Source organism: Podarcis gaigeae (assembly GCF_964106915.1).
Source record: "Podarcis gaigeae genome assembly, chromosome: 13".
NCBI lineage: Eukaryota > Metazoa > Chordata > Lepidosauria > Squamata > Lacertidae > Podarcis > Podarcis gaigeae.
In genome coordinates, this window is record NC_139689.1 from 45,092,191 (window position 1) to 45,112,568 (window position 20,378).

Sequence of the window (20,378 nt, forward strand, 5' to 3'; positions counted from 1 at the left end):
GGGGGAATGTAGCAAAGAGGTTTGCAGATCACAGCCGGTGCACATATCAATTGTGTGTTGCACGATTTGTCCTGAGTTTATATTCTAAACTCCATTTTAAATGTCATTGCTCCTTGCAGATGAAATCTGTGAGAGTGGTTTGTGCTACATGTGAATAATGTGGACACAGAATACAGTTGTCATTACAAAACAGGCACCAGGTTCTGGCTAGCTCTGCATATATGGCCAGAGAAACAAGGAGAATATTTCCCATATGAATGTGGCAGTGTTAGGAAAGTAGGAACTGAAACATACAGCAGTTGAGTTAAATTTTAATCAGTCATTTTTTCCTTTTCTTGAAAAGGTGGATCACTTGGACAAGAACGGTCAGTGTGCACTGGTTCATGCAGCTCTCAGAGGCCACCTGGAAGTTGTAAAGTTTTTAATCCAGTGTGACTGGACAATTGCTGGGCAACAGCAGGGAGTGTTTAAAAAGAGTCAAGCCATCCAGCAGGCACTGATTGCTGCTGCCAGCATGGGATACACCGAGGTAAGTTGTCGCTCAGCCTTGTTGAATCCTCACTGGCCAAGCGGCCTTTGTGTTAAGGCAAAATACTGAGTAACTGTTTTTAAAGCTTGAAGTGCGAGGGAGGGTTATGCAGTTGCTATGGGAGCCTAGGTACGCCTTTGTATGCAGCAAACCTTTCTGACCTTCAAGTGGCTTGAGGGAAGTCACCACACCTATAGCTCTGCAGCCAAAAGCCGTGGACAATCTACTGACTTCTTGTTGTTTAAAATAATTTGCTTGCCTCTCCTGTACTAGAAATGACATACAAGGTGGCTAACAACAAATCATTAAGCAGCATAAAAAACTGCAAGAAAAGCAAGAAATGATAGAAAATCAAAATTACGGTTTACCAATAGATTGCAGATAAAGCATTTCAGGCAAATTATACAAATTGAAGCAATTCCAGCAGCCCGTACCATATAGAAACAATGACCGGGAGAAATTAATGTGAAATAGAACAAGGAAATGAACAAAATACGAAAAGCCTGAATAAGTAGGGTAGAATTCTCCTAGTATCTAAAAGAAAATTAACGTGGCTCTTCTGTGGGCTCAAGTTCCATAGACAGGGTACAACCACAGAAAAAGTATTCTCTTGGGTATATAAGAGCATAAGAATAGTAGGCCAGTGGCTCATCTAATCCAGCATCCTAGGCTCACAGTGGCCAACCAGATAGATCATGAGCATAAGAGCACTCTCCCTTACCTGTGGAGGCAAACCATAGCCATCATGGTGCATAACCACACATCTAACCTCTGAGGCACCTGGGGAAATATTATCAAGCAGGCTTAAGTGGGAGCAGGCAGTACTAAAGGACTGTGTTGTCTCATTAGCTGGGGTAGAGGGTGGGGCACTTCTTTCAACCCAAAGGCCACTTTCCCTAACAGCCAACCTTCTAGGGCTTCAAATGTGAAAGGAAAACATAGCTGTCCTGTACAGAACTAGCTCAGGTGTCCTAAGAAGTTTCAAAGACAGCCGGAAACTTTATACACTCTTAATATAATATCCAGTAATTAGTCTGGATGTTCACACATGGATAACTGATGGCACAGCTAGTATACCATATTTACTCGAGTCTAACACGCCATCAAATCTAATGCACACCTCAATTTTCAGAACCTTGAAACCAAAAAAAGTATTTGCTGGTGAATGTAAATGTGCCGTCGAATCTAATGCGCACCTTAATTTTCGCAACGCAATTTGGCCAAAAAAGGGGAGCGTTTGGTTCGAATAAATACGGTACTAACAATCGTTGAATGTAGGCTAGAGTTTTGAATGTATAGTGGACCCGTTTAGTACGTCAGGTTCCTCGTGAATCTTCCCTTGCAGGGTTTTTTAAGGTTATTAAGTGTATTTTTTTAAAAAACAAAAACAAACCATTGTGACTTGTTTGTTTAGTTGGATACTGTTTAAGATTTATGTCCTGATACTGCGTACTACCCTCTAAAGGTGTTTCCAAATAAATAAATAGATTATGGTGGAGGTGGGGGTGACGGTGTGTGTTGTTGTAAAGGCAAATAATTATTTTAATGGGGCTGGGGAGTATATTTCCTTTGTGGGAAAGTGCCAGATAGGGAATTTGTTCACTCCTTTTCCATTTGTTTTGTTCAAAGCAGTTACAGCTTCAGATTATCAGCAGCTTATTTTTAGACATGCAGAGAGTTCAGAAACTGACAGATTTCTTTGTTTTTAGATTGTCTCCTACCTGCTTGATCTTCCAGAAAAAGATGAGGAGGAGGTAGAACGAGCACAGATCAACAGCTTTGACAGTCTCTGGGGAGAGACAGGTAAATTCTGTAGACTGTTTGTGGCTCCCCTTGCATCCGTTGAATACATGTGTGATGTGCTGAAAGAGATTGGTTATCCTCTGGGAAATTCACAACAGTGCCAACATAAACCTCTGTCCCTTAATTTTCAGGGTGTAGAGTATCGGTTGTTGCTTCTGAGTTTAAGGAGGAAAAGCTTATAAATATTTTATTTATTTCAATATTTATAGGCCACACTTGAATAAAATTACAGCAAGGCAATATGCATAAGAACGTGACATCCCAGTAAGAGCAGTAAAAACATCAATTAATAAATACTGCTTGCTAAAAGAAATTCACCTCCCAGCAGCTTGTCTGAATAACAGTTTTCAGGAGATGTCTAAAAGAAGGCAGGGACAATTCTTGCTGAACCTCTACCAACTCAGTCTCTAGTAAAATCCAGCTGAAGTGGCCCATCAGAGGGTGCCAGTGATCATGGTGGAAAATATGGAGTCAGGAATTATTGTATTTTTCACTCTATAAGACGCACTTTTTCCCCTCCAAAAATTAAGGGGAAATGTGTGTGCGTCTTATGGTGCGAATGCAGGCTCCTAGGCTTTAGCGATAGCAACGTGAAGCCTCCAAAGTGCAGAGGGAGTGCTCCCTCCGCGCTCCAGAGGCTTCATGTTGCTTTCGCTGAAGCCTGGAGAGCGAGAAGGGTCGGTGCGCACCGAGGCTTCAGGGATAGCCGCCTGAAGCCTCCGGAGCGCAGTGGGAAGTCCCACTGTGCTCCAGAGGCTTTGGGTTCCTTTTGCTGAAGCCAGGAGAGCAAGACTCTCCTGGTTTCAGGGATAGCCGCCTGAAGCCTCCAGAGCGCAGTGGGAAGTCCCGCTGCGCTCCGAAGGCTTTAGGTTGCCTTCACTGAAGCCTGAAGCCGGAGGCTTCGGGTTGCTTCGCTGAAGCCAGGAGAGCCAGAGGGATCGGTGCGCACCAATCCCTCTGGCTCTCCTGGCTTCGCTTCACTAGAGAGGCACTACACAGCTTTCCCTCTCCGCAGCACCCCTTCAGCGAAGTGGGAGGAGAAATGGAAGGGGCTCCGTTTCTCCTGCCGCTTCACTGAAGGGGGGGGCGCTGAGCAGAGAGGGGGAGATTTTTTTTTTCTTGTTCTCCCTCTCTAAAACAAGGTGCATCCTATGGTCAGGTGTGTCCTATAGAGCGAAAAATACGGTAACACAGGGACCTTGAACCTGTCTTGGTGGTGAATTGGCAGCCAGTGTGGCTCTCTTAGCAGAGGAGTAACATGTTGCTAGTGACCTGCTCCTCTGAAGTGGACCTGCCACTGCGTTCTGCCCTAGTTGCCGCTTCAGGACCAGATGCAAGGGGCAGCCCCACGTAAAGAGTATTACAGTAATCAAGCCCCTTGAGGTTACCAGTGCATGGACCTCTGTGGCCAGACCTTCTCAGGCCAAGAATGGTCGCAACTGGCATATCAGCCAAAGCTCATACAAGTCAATGAGATGACATGGGCCTCTAATGAAAAAGACAGATCAATGAGTACCCCCAAGCTATGAACGTGCTTTTCAGAGGGAAAAGCAGAACTGTCCATCCCATTTTAACTGAATTCTCATTGTATGGTCTTATCTGATTTTTATTTCATTGTCTTGTATTCCTTGAGCAGCATTAAGAGACTATTGTAATTAAAGGCATATAAATTGAAATAAAAAATAAGATGAACCACTCTAACTCCTACTTCTGCAGAAGTTATACTCTGTTGTAAATTTTCATGCTTGTGGTCAGTTGGCTGCCTTGCTTATTTTCATTATCCTGTTGTATTCAAACTGTGCTGCTAAGTTGCATCCTAACCCAGGGATGCTGACATGATAACAAAAGTCAGCCCTTGAATTAGCATTTATTTCTTAAAATCAGTGCCTGGGAGGAATGTGAATATGTAGTCATAGATGGAAATGCAATTGTAGCCTCACTTTGGCCCAGTTCATACATAATGTTAAGCCAAACCATGGCTTTGTGCGAATGAGCAAATGTGAGTTTCTGAAGTAAATATCACAGATGGTGCCTTACTCCCCAGTCCTGCTGCTCCCACATTACCTTGGGGGGGGGGGGTGTTAAATCAGGATCAGACCTTGGTTACAGCTCATGGTTCAGATTTAGAGCTAAGCCAAACCATGGTTTAGTTCTGGGTCGTATAACAACAGCAGGACTGAGGAAGGAGCACAGTGGCCATTTGCCCTGAGCCATAGTTCGGTTTAGTGTTATGTGTGAACCAAGTCAGTGTGTGCTCTTACTTATCTCTGAACAGTGCTGGGCTGGATATTCAAAAGAACATCCTGATAATCCACTACAGCAGGTGCCTCCTTATTTTTGGCAGAGAAATGTGGCTTTATAGAAGACAGTTGCTTCATGGCTTCTAATTACTAATTTAAAATCGGTTCATTTTGCACAGCTAGCAGATTCACCTATCTCAATGAACTTCTGAGAGATCTGGATCAGGGTTATTTTACAGAAAATGTTCATTTGCATGGAGAGAGGGTTGGTGTGAATGCTTCAAAAGCAGAGAGAGAAGCCAGGCCAGAATATTCAAAGAGGCAATTTTAAGCAGCGGAAGACAAAGGACTTGGTCTGCTGGAGGATGGGAGGGCGAGGTGGTGGTTGGGAAAGAAATTGCTTTGCCGGCAGTTTATTGTGTCAGTCTGGGAAAGAGCAACTTCAAAAAGTGCTTTCGTCTGTTTTTCAGGGTGAAAGTGTCTCCTCTAACCCAGACAGTACACATTATGCCAGGCACAAGGCACTTCCATGTTACACAAAACTCTGGAAGTCTTGAGAATGAATGATCGCTTGGTTGTACAGAAAAGGCTTTTGCTGCTGGGGGGCTCTGCCTTGACCTAAGAAAGGACCCAAGTTTGCATTTAGATGGAATTGTGTCTGTCTGATGGTTGCATTACAGGCTTTCCCTGGTGAACTCTCAAAAGTATTGCAGATGAAAATGCAGGGTTTTGTTTTGTCTTCTTAAAAGTGTCTGTCCAAATTGCATGTTGGGGACCAGGGAGTCAAATCATTCAGTGCTTTGGTTTAGTTTCTGTTGAAATTGAAGTTCTTCGTGCTCAGCCCAATAATTTTAGAAACACATCCAGCATGCCTAAATTAGTTCGGTTCTAATTCACATGAGAAAATGTTAATGCCATTCACGTGGTGTACATATGAACAGATGACCCATGTAATTGTACTGTTCTATATGGTTAAAGACACTAGACAGAAAAGTCTGCCAATTGTACATAAATTTGAATATGGGGGACATAATAGGTTGATTTGGGATTATTACTTAATATGTAATACCATGAGAAATGTAGCAGTTCAAAAATTTTAAATGTATTCACTCACCCCGATGCAGACGAGGAGGAGGAGGAGTTTGGATTTGATATCCCGCTTTATCACTACCCGAAGGAGTCTCAAAGCGGCTAACATTCTCCTTTCCCTTCCTCCCCCACAACAAACACTCTGTGACGTGAGTGGGGCTGAGAGACTTCTGAGAAGTGTGACTGGCCCAAGGTCACCCAGCAGCTGCATGTGGAGGAGCGGGGAAGCGAACCCGGTTCACCAGATTACGAGTCCACCACTCTTAACCACTACACCACAATGGCTCTCACAGATTTTCCCTCTCTAATCCTTTGGAACCAGGGCTGGCCCACCCATGAGGCAAGGTGAGGCAGGATCCCTGGGGGCAATGGATGCAGCCTGCAAGGAATGTATCACCCTCTGCTGTTGCCTCGATGGCGGCAGCAGCTGTCGCCCACTCATTGGAGGCCAGATCTTCCACCTCCCTTGCAGCCTCTGCCCCCCAGTGCTGCCTCTGCAGTGGCCTTTAGAGAATAGGAGGTGCTGCTGGTCTCCTCCCGCCCATGTTCCTGATGTAGATGTCCATCTCCTGTCCCTTTCACTCATCCATTCTTCCCTGGCCTGTTGGGGTAAGGGGTGGTGTGCCATTTTGTGGTTTGCCTCAGGTGTCAAAATGTCTTGGGCTGGCCCTGCTTGGAACTGCCTGCTTAAGAACATGTGCCTTGGGGAATTACCATGCACTGTACTGCCAGCGATCCTGCACACCTGGCTACTGCAGAAGCAGCCTGATGGGAAATTTACTTTGTAATAATAATAATAATAGCAATAAATATGTGCGTAGATCTATGTACGGGGGTGGGGGGGCACCACCCCAAACAAAGTATTCTCTCTGATAACTTAACCTGGATGTAGAGAATTGAACTTTCCTCGTCTTGTTACTTAACATATAGCAATTACCATGAATGATGCAGATTTAAAAAACAACCCCATTTACCGTATTTTTCGCACCATAGGGCGCACCGGACCATAGGGCGCACCTAGTTTTTAGACGGGGAAATCAATTAAAAAAATCTTTTCCCCCCAGCCCCAAAGAGCAGCGTACAGGCTGCCCACAACCTCTCCCTGCCGGAGGGGTTGCACGCGGCTATGGCACAAGCCAAGGCAGCGAGCGGGATGGATCCCGTTTGCTGCTTTGGCTTCCTCTTTAGCCCCACGCAACCTCTCCCTGCCGGGAGATGCTGCGCAGAGCTAAAGAAGCCATAGCCGCGTGCAGCCTCTCCCTACCGGAGGGGTTGCGCGCGGCTATGGAACAAGCCAAGGCAGCCAGCGGGATCCATCCCGCTGGCTGCTTTGGCTTCCTCTTTAGCCCCACGCAACTTCTCCTTCCTGGGAGAAGCTGTGCGGGGCTAAAGAAGCCATAGCCCTGTTTAGCTTCTCCCTGCCGGAGGGGTTGCGCACAAGCCTGCATTCGCTCCATAGGACGCACACACATTTCCCCTCAATTTTTGGAGGGGAAAAACTGCATCCAATGGAGTGAAAAATACAGTAATGTGTTTTCTAGTCAGTTAAGCATGTGAAGGGAAGCCGTGGGAGTGAGCACACTAACTCCATCCTGTCCCCAGTTGAAGGATGATCTTCTGAGTTGGGGAGTTTTCTATGCTCATAGAGGCTACCCACACATTTTAGAAACTGGGGAAATGCATGGGGGAGAGGAGACTCCCTGCTTCCGGATATTACCCTCCAATATGGAATGGTAGCAGGAGGTGGAATTGTGTATTCATTCCCTTGGCCAATGGATAATGCCTGAAGAGGGCTAAAATCTTTCCAGGGTCTATGCTACCCTTTATCTCTTGGGCGAATCTTGGAAATTGTAACCTAAAGCCTTTTTTTTAATTTTTGGACCACAATCCTTTTATCATGTTCTTTTTTTTAAAAAAGAAGAAACCCGTAGGCAGGGGTTATTTCCACTTTAGCCATCGCACAGCACTTAGGTGCATACCATGGCTTGAAGTCATGCAGCAGCGGCGGCGGCAGGCTTTCTTTTATTCTGATTGGTCTTTTCTCTCTTCCAGCCCTGACTGCTGCAGCCGGACGAGGCAAGCTGGATGTTTGCCGTCTGCTTCTGGAGCAGGGAGCAGCTGTAGCCCAGCCCAACCGACGGGGAGTCGTTCCCTTATTCAGTGCTGTTAGACAAGGCCATTGGCAGGTAAGGGGAGTGGGAGGGAGGAAACAGCTGCCTGTCCTTCTCCTAATAAGATAACAAGTATGTATACAGCTTGGATTTTTGGAGCTGCTTCCTGTATCATTTACCGTATTTTTCGCTCTATAAGACGCACCAGACCACAAGATGCATCTAGTTTTTGGAGGAGGAAAACAAGAAAAAAAATATTCTGAATCTCAGAAGCCAGAACAGCAAGAGGGATCGCTGCGCAGTGAAAGCAGCAATCCCTCTTGCTGTTCTGGCCTCTGGGATAGCTGCGCAGCCTGCATTCGCTCTATAAGACGCACACACATCTCCCCTTACTTTTTAGGAGGGAAAAAGTGAGTCTTATAGAGCAAAAAATACGGTACATCACATGGGCCTTTTGGTGGGATATCCTCAACAACGTGAGAGAGGTTTCAACATGTGTCTCCCTATGGTGAAGTCCTGGGAGGATCGCTAATCAATTTTCAATACCTTGGTGTTGTCACAGCATCTTAAAAAATAGATAGGTGCTTGTCTGAAGTTTTCTGTATTTTAATTATGGAGGCTTTTAGATGTATGTGAGTTCTTCAGGAATGCAAGATGCAAAACAGGGAGCAAGGGAACCGATAACTGCGGCATTCATAGGAATGCAGAAAGGAAGGGAGATTGCTTTGACGTACTGCCAAAGAGAGCATTTCATACCAAATGCTCTCCCTCCCTCCTTTAAATGTGTGTGATTCACATGTAAACAGTGCCTAACTCTCATTAGAAGAAAGCTTATGGTTCACAAATGCTGATGGAGATTTATTGTGCTGGAAGGAACATGTTTTACCCCAAAGGTGCCAAATGTTCCAATTCAAATTTAAGCATTTTTTTCTACATGTGGAAAGCCCCATTAGCCTATTCCAAGATAGGCAATTCACTCTTTATCTTCCATGTAGCCCTTTTGGCTTCTCCCACACACCTCAATAATGTTCCCCCTGACCCGTCTTTTAGATTCCAGTCTGTTCCCACCTAACATTTGATAAATAAGTGTGTTCCCTGGTTGGCATTGTGTTTTCTGGTTGGTATGACGGTTGGTAACTCAGACGTTCACTGCATTTATTTAGAAATATGGGGTTGCCAGTGTTTTTGCAGCAGAGTTATTCCAAGACAGCCCAGCATGCACAGATATAGATAAAGAAAACAGGGACCAGATACCTCAAGGTAAATGACATGGAGGCAGCAGGATGGGAGCTCAAATCACCCAGAATCTACCCGAGAGTGTACCTTAGTAGCCTATTCCATACATTAGCTTATACCATTGGTGGGGAACCTCCATCCCATGGGCTGGGTGCAGCCCCTGTGAACTCTTAATCTGTTCTGCCACCCCCTTACCAGCTCTGTTCTGCTTCCAGAAACTCACTTAGCAGCCTCCATTGAGAATCAACATGGAATATGCTGCTACGTCTTTCTCTATTTCTCCACTCTCTCTGCGGTTTTCCCTCTTTCTCCACGCTCATCCATGGTGCAGTTGTACGCATGATGCCTTGCTTGAGCCCTTCAGCAATCTCTCTCTCTTACTCTCTTTTTCTCTGAGCTTTCCCTGTGCAACCTCCAGTAATTTGGGGTGAGCAGATTTGAACAAGTCTGTACGTCTCCTGTTGTATGCTGTCTCTCTGGAGGGAAATGGCGGAGGACCTTATACAGGGAGGGGCTCTAGAGAGACAGCTTGCTCCAGTAAGTAGGTGATGAAAACATGGATCACTTTGGAGGTGCCCCACCCCACCCTGAGGAAGAGCATTCAGGCTGCACAGGTGTCCTTTCAAGGTGTGCTGAGGGAGAGCCAAAGCTGGGCAGAGCCACAGAACCTATTTTCCAAAGAAGCCCAAAACATCTGAATGTTGCAATTTGAAAATCCTAACTGGCCTCCCCTTCCCCAGCAGTAAAAATAACATAATGTATAGTCACTGTGTGTGTGAATGAGGAGCGAATGTGTGAAGAGAGGCATTTCTGTGAATAGGGTGTGAAGCAGGTGCAGTTGTGAGTGTGAATATGTTGGGTTGAAAAGGATTCTTCACCCCTTGTCTAGAGGAAGGATGTGCAGAACATTCTGAAAACTTCACATCCATTTTAAATAAAAATATTTCTTAAATGTAAATCCAATGGATATATGAGGAATGTTTGGAGGTGGACGATTTTGAAAGTACTAGACTTAAGTAGGTGTAGCATAGTGACATTTTAATTGCAAACTGAAACTTGTCGTGAGTACAGAGCGTAGGGGCTTATGCATTTTTTTCATGGCTCTCAAACTGTGCACAATTTGTACTCAATGCATCCTTGCTTTGTATGCTTTCAGATTGTTGATCTCTTGCTCACCCATGGTGCAGATGTTAACATGGCAGATAAACAAGGCCGGACTCCTTTGATGATGGCAGCTTCGGAGGGGCATTTGGGCACTGTGGAGTTCTTACTAGCACAAGGTTAGTTTGGAGTCGTGTTGAAATTAAACCCAAATATGTGTAAGCAGACTCCAAAATTACTGCGAAGATAGACCTTGAGGTTAGCTTTCCATAAATTTCATACCGTTGGATGAAATCATGCAAGCTAGACTCAATTCAGAATTAGGATGCTGTATATGAATGTTTCATTTACAGTGGAATAGCCTTACTTAGTTGATTGACTTTTTACAGGGTCGAAACTTTGTGAACAAAATGTCCCATCTCATGATTACCCAATTCAGGTGCCAATCCCACCCCCACCCCCAGTCTACAGATTCAGAAAATCTCGGCTCAGCAGAATAGCTATTGGCGTAAACGACCAAAAGCACGCTGCTATTCTGGCTGGCCACAACCTATAGAGATTGCACCAGCCGTGTGTTCCTCTATCCTTTGTTTCTTCCCTCTAGGAATCAGATCTATCACGTCATTCTTTTCCAAATGATATTATTACCTTTATGGTCTGACAAGCAGGCACTTCAAATGTCAGCAAACTAGTTGGTGGCAATTTTCCTCCAAAGATACCTGCCAAGCCAGTATATGGAATATTGCAGGGGACATAAGAGTCTCTTAAATAAGGCACACACTTCCATGGAAGGAAATACAACAACTTCCAGGAATGAAACTCTAAAGAGGGGCACTGTGAGTTGCAGGTGGGTTTAACGTATTTGGAAATACACCTAAGCAGTCTTGCTCTGTGTTTTGTTTTTCCACAGGATCCTCCATTTCCCTAATGGACAAAGAAGGACTTACTGCCCTCAGCTGGGCTTGCCTAAAGGGACACCTTTCAGTAGTACGAGCTTTGGTGGAGAGTGGAGCTGCTACAGACCATGCCGACAAAAATGGGCGCACTCCGTTGGATCTAGCTGCTTTTTATGGTGATGCAGAAGTGGTAAGTGCTTTTTTTGGGGGGGCGGGGGGAGAATTCAAATCCAAGAGAGGAGGTTCAGGATGATGTCAAGCTTTGGAAAACCCTTGGCAAACTTAGTTTCATTAATTAAATTTGTATACTGCCCTTCACCTGTAGATCTCAGGGCAGTTCACAACATAAAAATACAAAATAAGAAAGACAGAATAGATCATAAAAATGAGAACAAAAACAAACCAATGATTCCCTCCTCCACAACACATTTAAAAGGGCAGCAGATGTTAATCAGCCAAAGGCTTTGATGAAAAGGACATTTTCGCTTGGTGCCTAAAAGTGTATAATGAAGACACCAGCTGAACCTCCTTGAGAAGAGCATGTCACAAATGGAGAGCCACCGTAGTAAAGGCCCGTTCTCATGTTGCCACCCTCACGAAAGGGGCACATGCAGAAGGGCCTCAGGTGATGAGGGTCTGAGTGGGTTCATAGAGAGAAGCGTGATCCTTGCGGTATTGCGGTCCTGAGCTGTTTAGGGCTTTATAGGTCAAAACCATGGAGTTTTCTTGGCAGGGATACTGGACTGGCTTGCCGGTTCTGACTCCAGGTGGATCACATTTAGTCAAAACTCTCCACTATGACCTGTCCGTCTTGGGTGGCCCTGCACGGCATAGCTCATAGCCTCTCTGAGTTATTCAAGCCCCTTTGCCACAACAAGGCAGTTTGACCAAACTGCAGGAGGCAGTGGAAGACAGGAGTGCCTGGTGTGCTCTGGTCCATGGGGTCACAAAGAGTCAGACCCTACTAAATGACTAAACAACAACAAGGTCAAAACCAGCACTTTGAAACTAATTGGCAGCCAATGTAATTGGGCCAGGATCAGTGCAATATGCTCAAACTGAGCAACCTGGGCGCTAAATTCGACACCAGATGAAGTTTCCGAACCGTCTTCAGAGGCAGCCCTACGTATAAGGCGTTGCAGTAATCTAACCTTGAGGCTAGCAGAGCATAGGCAACAGTAGTTAATCTGTCCCTGCCAGATAGGGGTGGTGCAGCTGGGCCACCAGCCGAAGCAGATGGAAGGCACTCTGCACCACTGAGGCAACCTGAGCCTCAAGTGACAGCAGAGGCTCCAGAAGTACCCCCAAGCTGCATACCCACTCCTTCGGAGGAACTGTAACCCCATCAAGAGCAGGCAACCTCCCATCCATCTGATCTGGGGAACTGCCCACTAACAGTGCTTCAGTCTTATCTGGATGGAGCTTCAGTTTGTTGGCTCTCATCCAGTCCATTACCGAGGCAAAACAAAGATCCAGCACATCTACTGTCTCACCTGCAGATGTAAAGAGGAAGCAGAACTGTGTGTCATCGGCATATTGCTGACAGCATACTCCAAACCTCTGGATAACTCCACTCAGTGGTTTCATGTAGATGTTAAACAGTATAGGAGATAAAACTGATCCCTGAGGAACCCCACATTGGAGGCTGCATGGGGCTGCTGAAAAACACTCCCCAAGCATCACCCTCTGGAAATGTCCAGCCAAGTAGGACCGGAACCACTACAAAGCATTGCCACTCACCCCTAACTTGGACAGCTGTTCCAGGAGGATATTGTGGTTGATTTCCTGAGCTAATTGAGGAACGTGGCCACAAACCACCTTCAAATTCTTATCCTACAGTAGTGGTCAACTTTTTGGGAAAGCACACCGAGGGAGTTTTGCTTCTAATGTACTGAGCTGAAAGAAAAAGAAAGAACAGGCCTTAGCCCAACGGTATAGTGTCAGGCAAAAGTAGACATCGCACTTCAACACAATGAAGTCTGCAGCTATTTGCCGTGTGGCATATATGCTCTCTCTGGTATGGCCTGGAGTGTGTGGTTGGCATATATGGGTGGTTTTACCTTTGAGCCGAGGGTTGGATCTGATGTGGGATGCGGGTGGCGCTGTGGGTTAAACCACAGAGCCTAGAACTTGCCAATCAGAAGGTCGGCGGTTCGAATCCCCGTGACGGGGTGAGCGCCCGTTGCTCAATCCCTGCTCCTGCCAACCTAGCAGTTCGAAAGCACGTCAAAGTGCAAGTAGATAAACAGGTACTGCTCCGGGGGGGGGGGGGAGGTAAACAGCGTTTCCGTGCACTGCTCTGGTTCACCAGAAGCGGCTTAGTCATGCTGGCCACATGACCCAGAAGCTGTACGCCGGCTTCCTTGGCCAATAAAGCGAGATGAGCGCCGCAACCCCAGAGTCGGCCACAACTGGACCTAATGGTCAGGGGTCCCTTTACCTTTACCTTTACCTTACCTTTGAGCCAAGGGTTGGATCTGATGGCTTTTTGATTCATTCCAACTCTTAAGTGCCTTCAGGAGTCAAATGAGGTGAAGGAATAAAAATAGTTGCCATTTTAGCTCAGCATCCCACTCTCAGTTCTTTTGAGGTCAAAAACCTGCACTTAATTGCATGATCATAATGCCTATGACTTCCAGGCTGATACTGATTTCAATTGATTGCTTATTTGTAGGTTCAGTTCCTGGTGGATCACGGTGCCATGATTGAGCATGTGGATTACAGTGGGATGCGCCCCCTCGACAGGGCAGTGGGTTGCCGCAATACTTCTGTTGTTGTCACACTACTGAAGAAAGGAGCCAAGATAGGTAGGGAACAGTCAAAGAAAAGAAAACGCACCTTGTGAATCTCTCAAGAGCCATATTTCCTCCCAGGTTGTGCCGACATGCAGCACTTCTATGAAAAAGGCATGTCTGGTTTTGAAAGAATGCTGCTTCTGTTTCACCAGCAGAATACCAGCATTCCTGTGTGCTTTGGCTGCTGTGTTGTGTTAATCGAACATTGGATTTCCCCCCGCCTAGCTCTTGGCAAACTGGGGGAGTAACTCTTAATGAGGTTTTTCCTCTGAGAATGACCACCACTTCGACGGTTCTCCCGTGCTGCTGTGCTGATATGCTGCTGTCCGCTCTTGCTTTCCTTGCTCTGTAGATGCTTCCAGGTTTGGGTATTGCCTCCACTGCTCTACTCCCCTACAACCCCTCGCGTCACAAGGGAATTTGCTGGTGCCTTGGCTGCTATGCTGCCTGCCTCTCACTGCTGCTTTTTCTTTTTTTTTAAATTCACCGTCATCCATCTTTTCTCCCTCTTCTACAACTTTTTTGTTTTCTCCTTTTCTTCAAAGGCTGTCAGACGCTACCGAGTCGACCACGAGGTATACATCACTGCTGTCATCATCCAGCTTGGTGGTCTGACAGCTCTGCTTTCTCTTCTATGGTTTTGCCTGCCTGCATTCTCTCCCTCTGTTTTCATTTTTTCTCACCTTCAAACAATTATTTCCCCCCCCTTACTGTTGCAGAGAATAACTTGACCTCAAGACCTAATTCACTTTTAAAATGCTGCCAATTTATTTTTTTACTCAAAGCCTTCTGAAATGCTTCCCCATGCCTTTCTGGCTGTTTGAGAACTCCCCTATCTGACAATTCGCTTGCCAAGTGAGACCATGAAGGCTTGGTGGATTTGTAAAGGCCTACATAAAACAGCTGTAGAATTGGGCTCTTGGACTGCAATAGAAGGGGAGTGTATCCAAAGTACTTCGCAGGTATAAGCCCTGTTTGAAGTGAGCCTTGTTCTGAAGCACCGAATATTTTTAAAACTCTGTTCACAAATATACCACAAATAAACTTTCAGCCCCAAATACATCCAGGTTGCTGTAGCATACCATATTTAAAGCTTACATGGATTGATCTATATTGTCTGTTAAACCCTTTGATTTCTTCACTAATCACATTTTCCAGAACGTAACTGTCTTTACTTCCCACCAATGCTAATTGGTGGATATTGATGCCTTCTTCTCCAGAATTTGCGAATCATTTCAAATGAGCTGAAAGAAAAGATTGCAAGGGAAAGGCGTTTTTAGTCTGAAGCATTCTTGTGAGAACCCCACGCTCCTTGGGTTGGCAGTTGTTCTCTCCAGCAGAAATTTCTCCCCCCCCCCAGGATGTTTATCCACCTTAGCTTTCCTCCCTTACCACCTTTTGCATTGTATGAGTTTTTTACCCATCATGCATCCTGTACACTACAGGTCCAGCAACCTGGGCGATGGCCACCTCCAAGCCAGACATCATGGTCATCCTGTTGAGCAAGTTGATGGAGGAAGGAGACATGTTTTACAAGGTGAGAGATGGAAAACTGAGCTTTTCACCAAGTATCAGTAAACGACCTTGTATCTAGTTATCAGTGTTTATTTCTTTGCTGCTTCAATTGCATCAAAACAGTTCCTGAGCTTTCATATTTTTTAAAAAAGCATTTCCCCCCCTTGCTCTTCTGACTATGCCACAGGGTGACTGAGTGGGTGTCAAGTCTATGATGTTTCTTTATTCTGCACTCTCTCAGTGGCTAAAAGAACCTAATTTGAATAATTTGAATTCAAATGAGCAAGTATATATAAATGTGCTTAATTTGCACAATTCATGTGCGTCAGTTAATTTTTAATTTTTAGCACAAGCAGTCCTGACAGTAGCAGATGACCATTACTCCAAAACACTGCAGTACATCTAAGTTAATGGTTACCACTGTAGAACATCTCTTTATTTTTGATGTTTTGATCTGGCCATTGGGATTAAATGCATACAGTCAGCATGTCCACAGAACTTCAGACCCCATTGAGCCCTGTGTCTGACAGGATTGTCCGTAGCATCATTGCTTGACTAAATTGCTGGGCTTTGTGAAGCAAAACAGCAGCAGTAGCAACGACCACAAAGCACTTTTATGTTCTCCAATATCTGGAATAGCTTTCTTAGAATCAAGGTGGTTCTCCTAATTCAGAATCTTGAGCAACTGCTTGGCTACAGTTTATACCTTGCACTAAAAATTAAAATTCTGCACCACATTGCTACTTGCCTTGGGAGCAAAGCCTCTGCTGGTGCCAATGGGATGTTGCCATCCAATGTAGATATTATGATGATATGAGCAGAAAAGATGTACTAAGCTGATGGAATGCCTTGCCCTATGAAAGTTGTACAGTGGTACCCAGGTTTTCGAACAGCATGCGTTCCGGGTGTCGTTCGACTCCCAGAACCATTCAAAAACCAAAATGCTGTTTCCAATTGGCTGCAGGAATGTCCTGCAGCCAATCGGAAGCCGTGCTGGATGTTCGGCTTCTGAAAATAGTTCGAAAACCAGAACACTCATTTCCAGGTTTTGATTGTTCAGGAGCCGATTTGTTCAGTAGCCAAGGCTTTCAGCTTCCAAGGTATGACTGTAGTTGGTTTCCTCCCTTGCTATTTTCTGCTAGGTGTTAACCATTATACCTTGGGATGGTTTTGCTGCATCTGACAGATAAACCAAACAAACCTACAAAATTAACTGATTCTCATGTGTTTTTGATTGATAAGTGTATATTGTTGTTCTTATAAAATTGTAATTTGTAGATATTGTAAGCTGTGTCTCCTTTTGCAACAGCAAGGGGTGGGATAGAAATGGTTTCATAAAGTGAGTGAATAAATAAATAAATAAATAAATAAATAAATAAATAAATAAAAGGAGACTGGAAGTGGTATTGTAGGCAATATGCTCTTTCCTGCCAAATCCATCCTTGAAATCCTTCTGCTTCTATAGTGGGGAGGCCATTAATAGTTCAATATTTCCTTCAGCTGGGAAATCAGCCGTGTGTGTGGGGGGGAAACAGCCACTCTTTTCTAGGCCTTATGTCAAAGTAGTACAGGAAGAGGTTCTGTTTGGCAGGAACCTTTGGGCAGTTGATATTACTGTCAGGCACATGTTGTTAGTCGGTCAGTTGTGTTCTCGTTGGTCCCCTGTCCATGGTGAGATGGACAAGTAATTGACCAGGTCACTTCAGACTAGTACCAATGTGTGCAATACTTTTGGACATACTTCCATGATGTGCCCAATCTTGGCACTTCTTTCTTTGAGCTAACCTTTACCCAGTGTATTTAGTATTTACAGTCAATCCAGTGGCATCTTAAGAAAACCCACCTAACCATTCTCTAGGGTCCGAGCTTTTCAGCTGTGCTAAGTTTTCTCCCTCCAGTATCGGAACAAGAAACCTAAGAGCATGCCAGAAATTAATTTACAGAGGGAAGCTTTTCTCTTAAAGACTTCCATGCAGCCAAATTTCATTCAGCCAGGAACGACAGCTGCCATGCTTATTTCTAGATCCCTCTGATGCAACTGTGTAGGCACATTCAGCTGTCTTCAGTGATTGTCTTATAACTGCTACAATGAATGCTGAAATAGAAAACTGAGTGGTGCATTTTGACCTGTTTGCCGTTCTGCTAGAAAGGGAAAGTGAAGGAGGCTGCCCAGCGCTACCAGTATGCTCTGAAGAAGTTCCCCCGAGAAGGGTTTGGAGAGGACCTGAAAACCTTCCGGGAACTGAAGGTGTCACTCCTTCTCAACCTCTCCAGATGCCGGAGGAAAATGAATGTAAGTGGCCTCCTTCTCAAAGCCCCTTCCTGGCAATGATCCTTTCCCAGCTCCCTTTCCTGTTCCTAAACCACTCCCTAACCAGACTCTTTCCCAGACTCCTGGAATGGCCTTGAAAACCTCCACCTTTTTTGTAACCTGGTTGTCCTTCACAGAGCACTGGCATTTTACAGTTCTGAAACAGCCAAGCCAATGGTTTGAGATTAATTTCAAGCAATTAAAAATTCATCGCTATATAAAAACAGCTGTTATAGCTCTCTTTGATTTTTTTCCTTCTCAATGTCTGTATGTGTGCAGATTGGAGGATGCTGTCGGACTTGAAATGCTGTCATAGCCTTCTGAAGCTCCTGCTTTCTCTTAGAGCAGTGACTCAGAATCAGAAACACATACCCCACACCCTCCCATCCTCCCCCTGGAGATGGGCAACAACTCGCGTTAGCTGCAATCTGTTCCTGTGTCTAAAAACATAGCATGGGAAGTGGGTGAAAGAGAAACAATACTGTTTATGCTAGGAATCCAGTCAATGTCTCAGCAATATAGAAGCCAACATATATAATAAAGCTTTACACATTTGGATTTAAAGTCAAGGATTTGGCATGCAAACATTTTAAAGAATAGACATGTTTTAATCATATCAGTTAAGTGTGGCCACAGAGCTAAGAAACAGAGTTAACTTACATTAGCACTTTGCAGAAATTGTTTAGGGAGTGCTTTAATAGGGAGAAGAGAAGCAAGAAACTAAAAATGTATGTATAAAACCAAACATACCCATTGAGCATATCCAGACCATTTTGAAGGGTTTTCTTAACCTTTCCAAGGTTTGCCTCTTCCTTTTTATTGGTTAGCATAAAAATTTCAGAGTTACTGTATAAGAAGAGGCTTACTTGAATGCCCTCATTGCACGGTTGTGTTGCATAGCTTCACTGCAGCCATTCACTCCAGCCAGAGTCAGCAGCCGTGTTAAGGTGCCCTACACCGAAACATTCGGCCTAATCACAGTTTGCAGGGCGAGTAGCCAGAATTGAAACTGGAAAGGGGCAAAGCTGTGCAGCTGTGAACCCCTTCACGTGTTCCTTTAGCACACAGTTCAAGAGAACCCCCCCCCCCCAAAAAAAAAAAAGGTAATGAAAAGAGCAGATTGATGGAAAGTTCTGTTTCCAACAGTGCCCAATGTAAAGGTCCAGGCTGCACTTTTAGATTAGCGGTGCAGGGAGAAGATTAACAATAAGTACGTACACTAAAGACCTGTCGAATTGACAGAATCATATATCCAGCAAGGTTTCCAGGGCAGACACAAGTGACAGCAGACCGATTGAAGAGACACACAAGGAACGAACTGAGTCCTTATAGGCTCAGCTTGGGAGTGGATAACCTCGTAACTTCACAAAACAGGGCTGGATCTCTCGATACCAGCTATCTGTGACATGACGTCAGTGTTGGAAAATACCAAGTCCACATATAAAAATATTTCCATGTCATATTATTATTTTTTTTCCTTCCCAAATTCTCTGTGTGTGTATATATTCAATGACTTATCTACGCACCTATTGTGATGGCAGGATTTTGGAATGGCGGAGGAATTTGCTACTAAAGCACTGGAGCTGAAACCGAAATCTTATGAAGCTTACTATGCAAGAGCAAGGGCCAAACGCAGCAGCAGGTGAGAGGAGAGCCAGAGAGAAATGAAAGGTTCTGTTCTCCTGAGGTTTGGGTGTGACACATTCCAAAAACGCCCCCATTCCACACAAGTGAATCGACAGCAAGGGAATTGATTGCCCAAGGGAGACTATAATTCTAACCTTCGGAAATACCAGGTTAAGAAACTCGCCCTCTTCCATTAAGCTGAGCACCTTCCACAGTTCCAAATATAGTAATTCTGTAAGTTGGACCATAGTGTCCTCAAAAGCATTCTGTCAGTGCTAGATTTATTCACATCACTGAAGCATGCAGCAGCTGAGCAACTGGAGGGCATGTTTGGGGGTTAACTAGTGATTGCTCTGCTCTGTGCTCGAAATTAGTTGTTGCTATGAAAGCAGTGGGATCCAGTTGTATCTCATCTGTGCTCTGGTTGGTGCTTAAAGGGGCCTGGCTCATCTGCTGCAGGTGGGATCACATTTCAGAATCCTGAACTGACTGGAGAGCTTGGCCTTTCAGCCACTGCTAGCCTCTTTGCTCAGCTCAAGGAGTAGGGTACCTGCTGTGACTGTTTGGAGCTTTGTTTTGTTCCAGAGTTTCTTTTGTACCTACCCATTTGATCATCACGGCTGAGCTGGAGGCCCTGCAGTTCAACCTCTCAGCTCAAGGAGGACCCACTGAAGTGGCAATAAACCCTCGTCTGGGTCTCTCACTGCTATAATTAAACTTCCATTCCAGAAACAGAGCTCTATGAATTGAGCCACACTTTCCCTTCTTTTATGCATTCATATTCGGCTCCCCACTGCTTGCAATAAATTGGCAACCAATTTCCTTTCTGGGACTTTTCCCACATTTCTTCACTCAGGGTCCATTATACCACTTTAAAAAAAGAAAGAAAAAGCCTTCCCTTGCCATACCATGCCTTGCCTCCTAGCATCAGCAGTCAGGGGAGGTCAAAAGTTTTGGGGCTTGGGGAAATTGTTGTGTTTTAAAAAACCAAACAATAAAACGAAATGCATGAAGGGCATAGAGGATATTCTCTACCAATCGCAATCACATTCGAGTAGATGACTGTTTTGTTGAAAAGCTACCAGTGTCCCTGTAAATGACAACCCACCTCCCCCCAAACTCCCCA

General features: G+C 44.9%; 1 protein-coding gene across 3 annotated transcripts in view; it reads left to right on the forward strand.

The window, feature by feature from the left end:
• TANC2 (tetratricopeptide repeat, ankyrin repeat and coiled-coil containing 2) overlaps nt 1-20,378 on the forward strand; it is a 199,768-nt gene that overhangs the window by 170,677 nt on the left and 8,713 nt on the right. For all 3 annotated transcript variants that reach the window (XM_083708920.1, XM_083708922.1, XM_083708921.1), the window contains 9 exons: nt 344-529; nt 2,239-2,332; nt 7,714-7,847; nt 10,165-10,288; nt 11,020-11,195; nt 13,680-13,812; nt 15,246-15,337; nt 17,462-17,608; nt 19,168-19,268. In XM_083708920.1, coding sequence (XP_083565046.1) covers nt 344-529; nt 2,239-2,332; nt 7,714-7,847; nt 10,165-10,288; nt 11,020-11,195; nt 13,680-13,812; nt 15,246-15,337; nt 17,462-17,608; nt 19,168-19,268 — 1,187 coding nt within the window. The remainder of the gene's footprint in view (nt 1-343; nt 530-2,238; nt 2,333-7,713; nt 7,848-10,164; nt 10,289-11,019; nt 11,196-13,679; nt 13,813-15,245; nt 15,338-17,461; nt 17,609-19,167; nt 19,269-20,378) is intronic.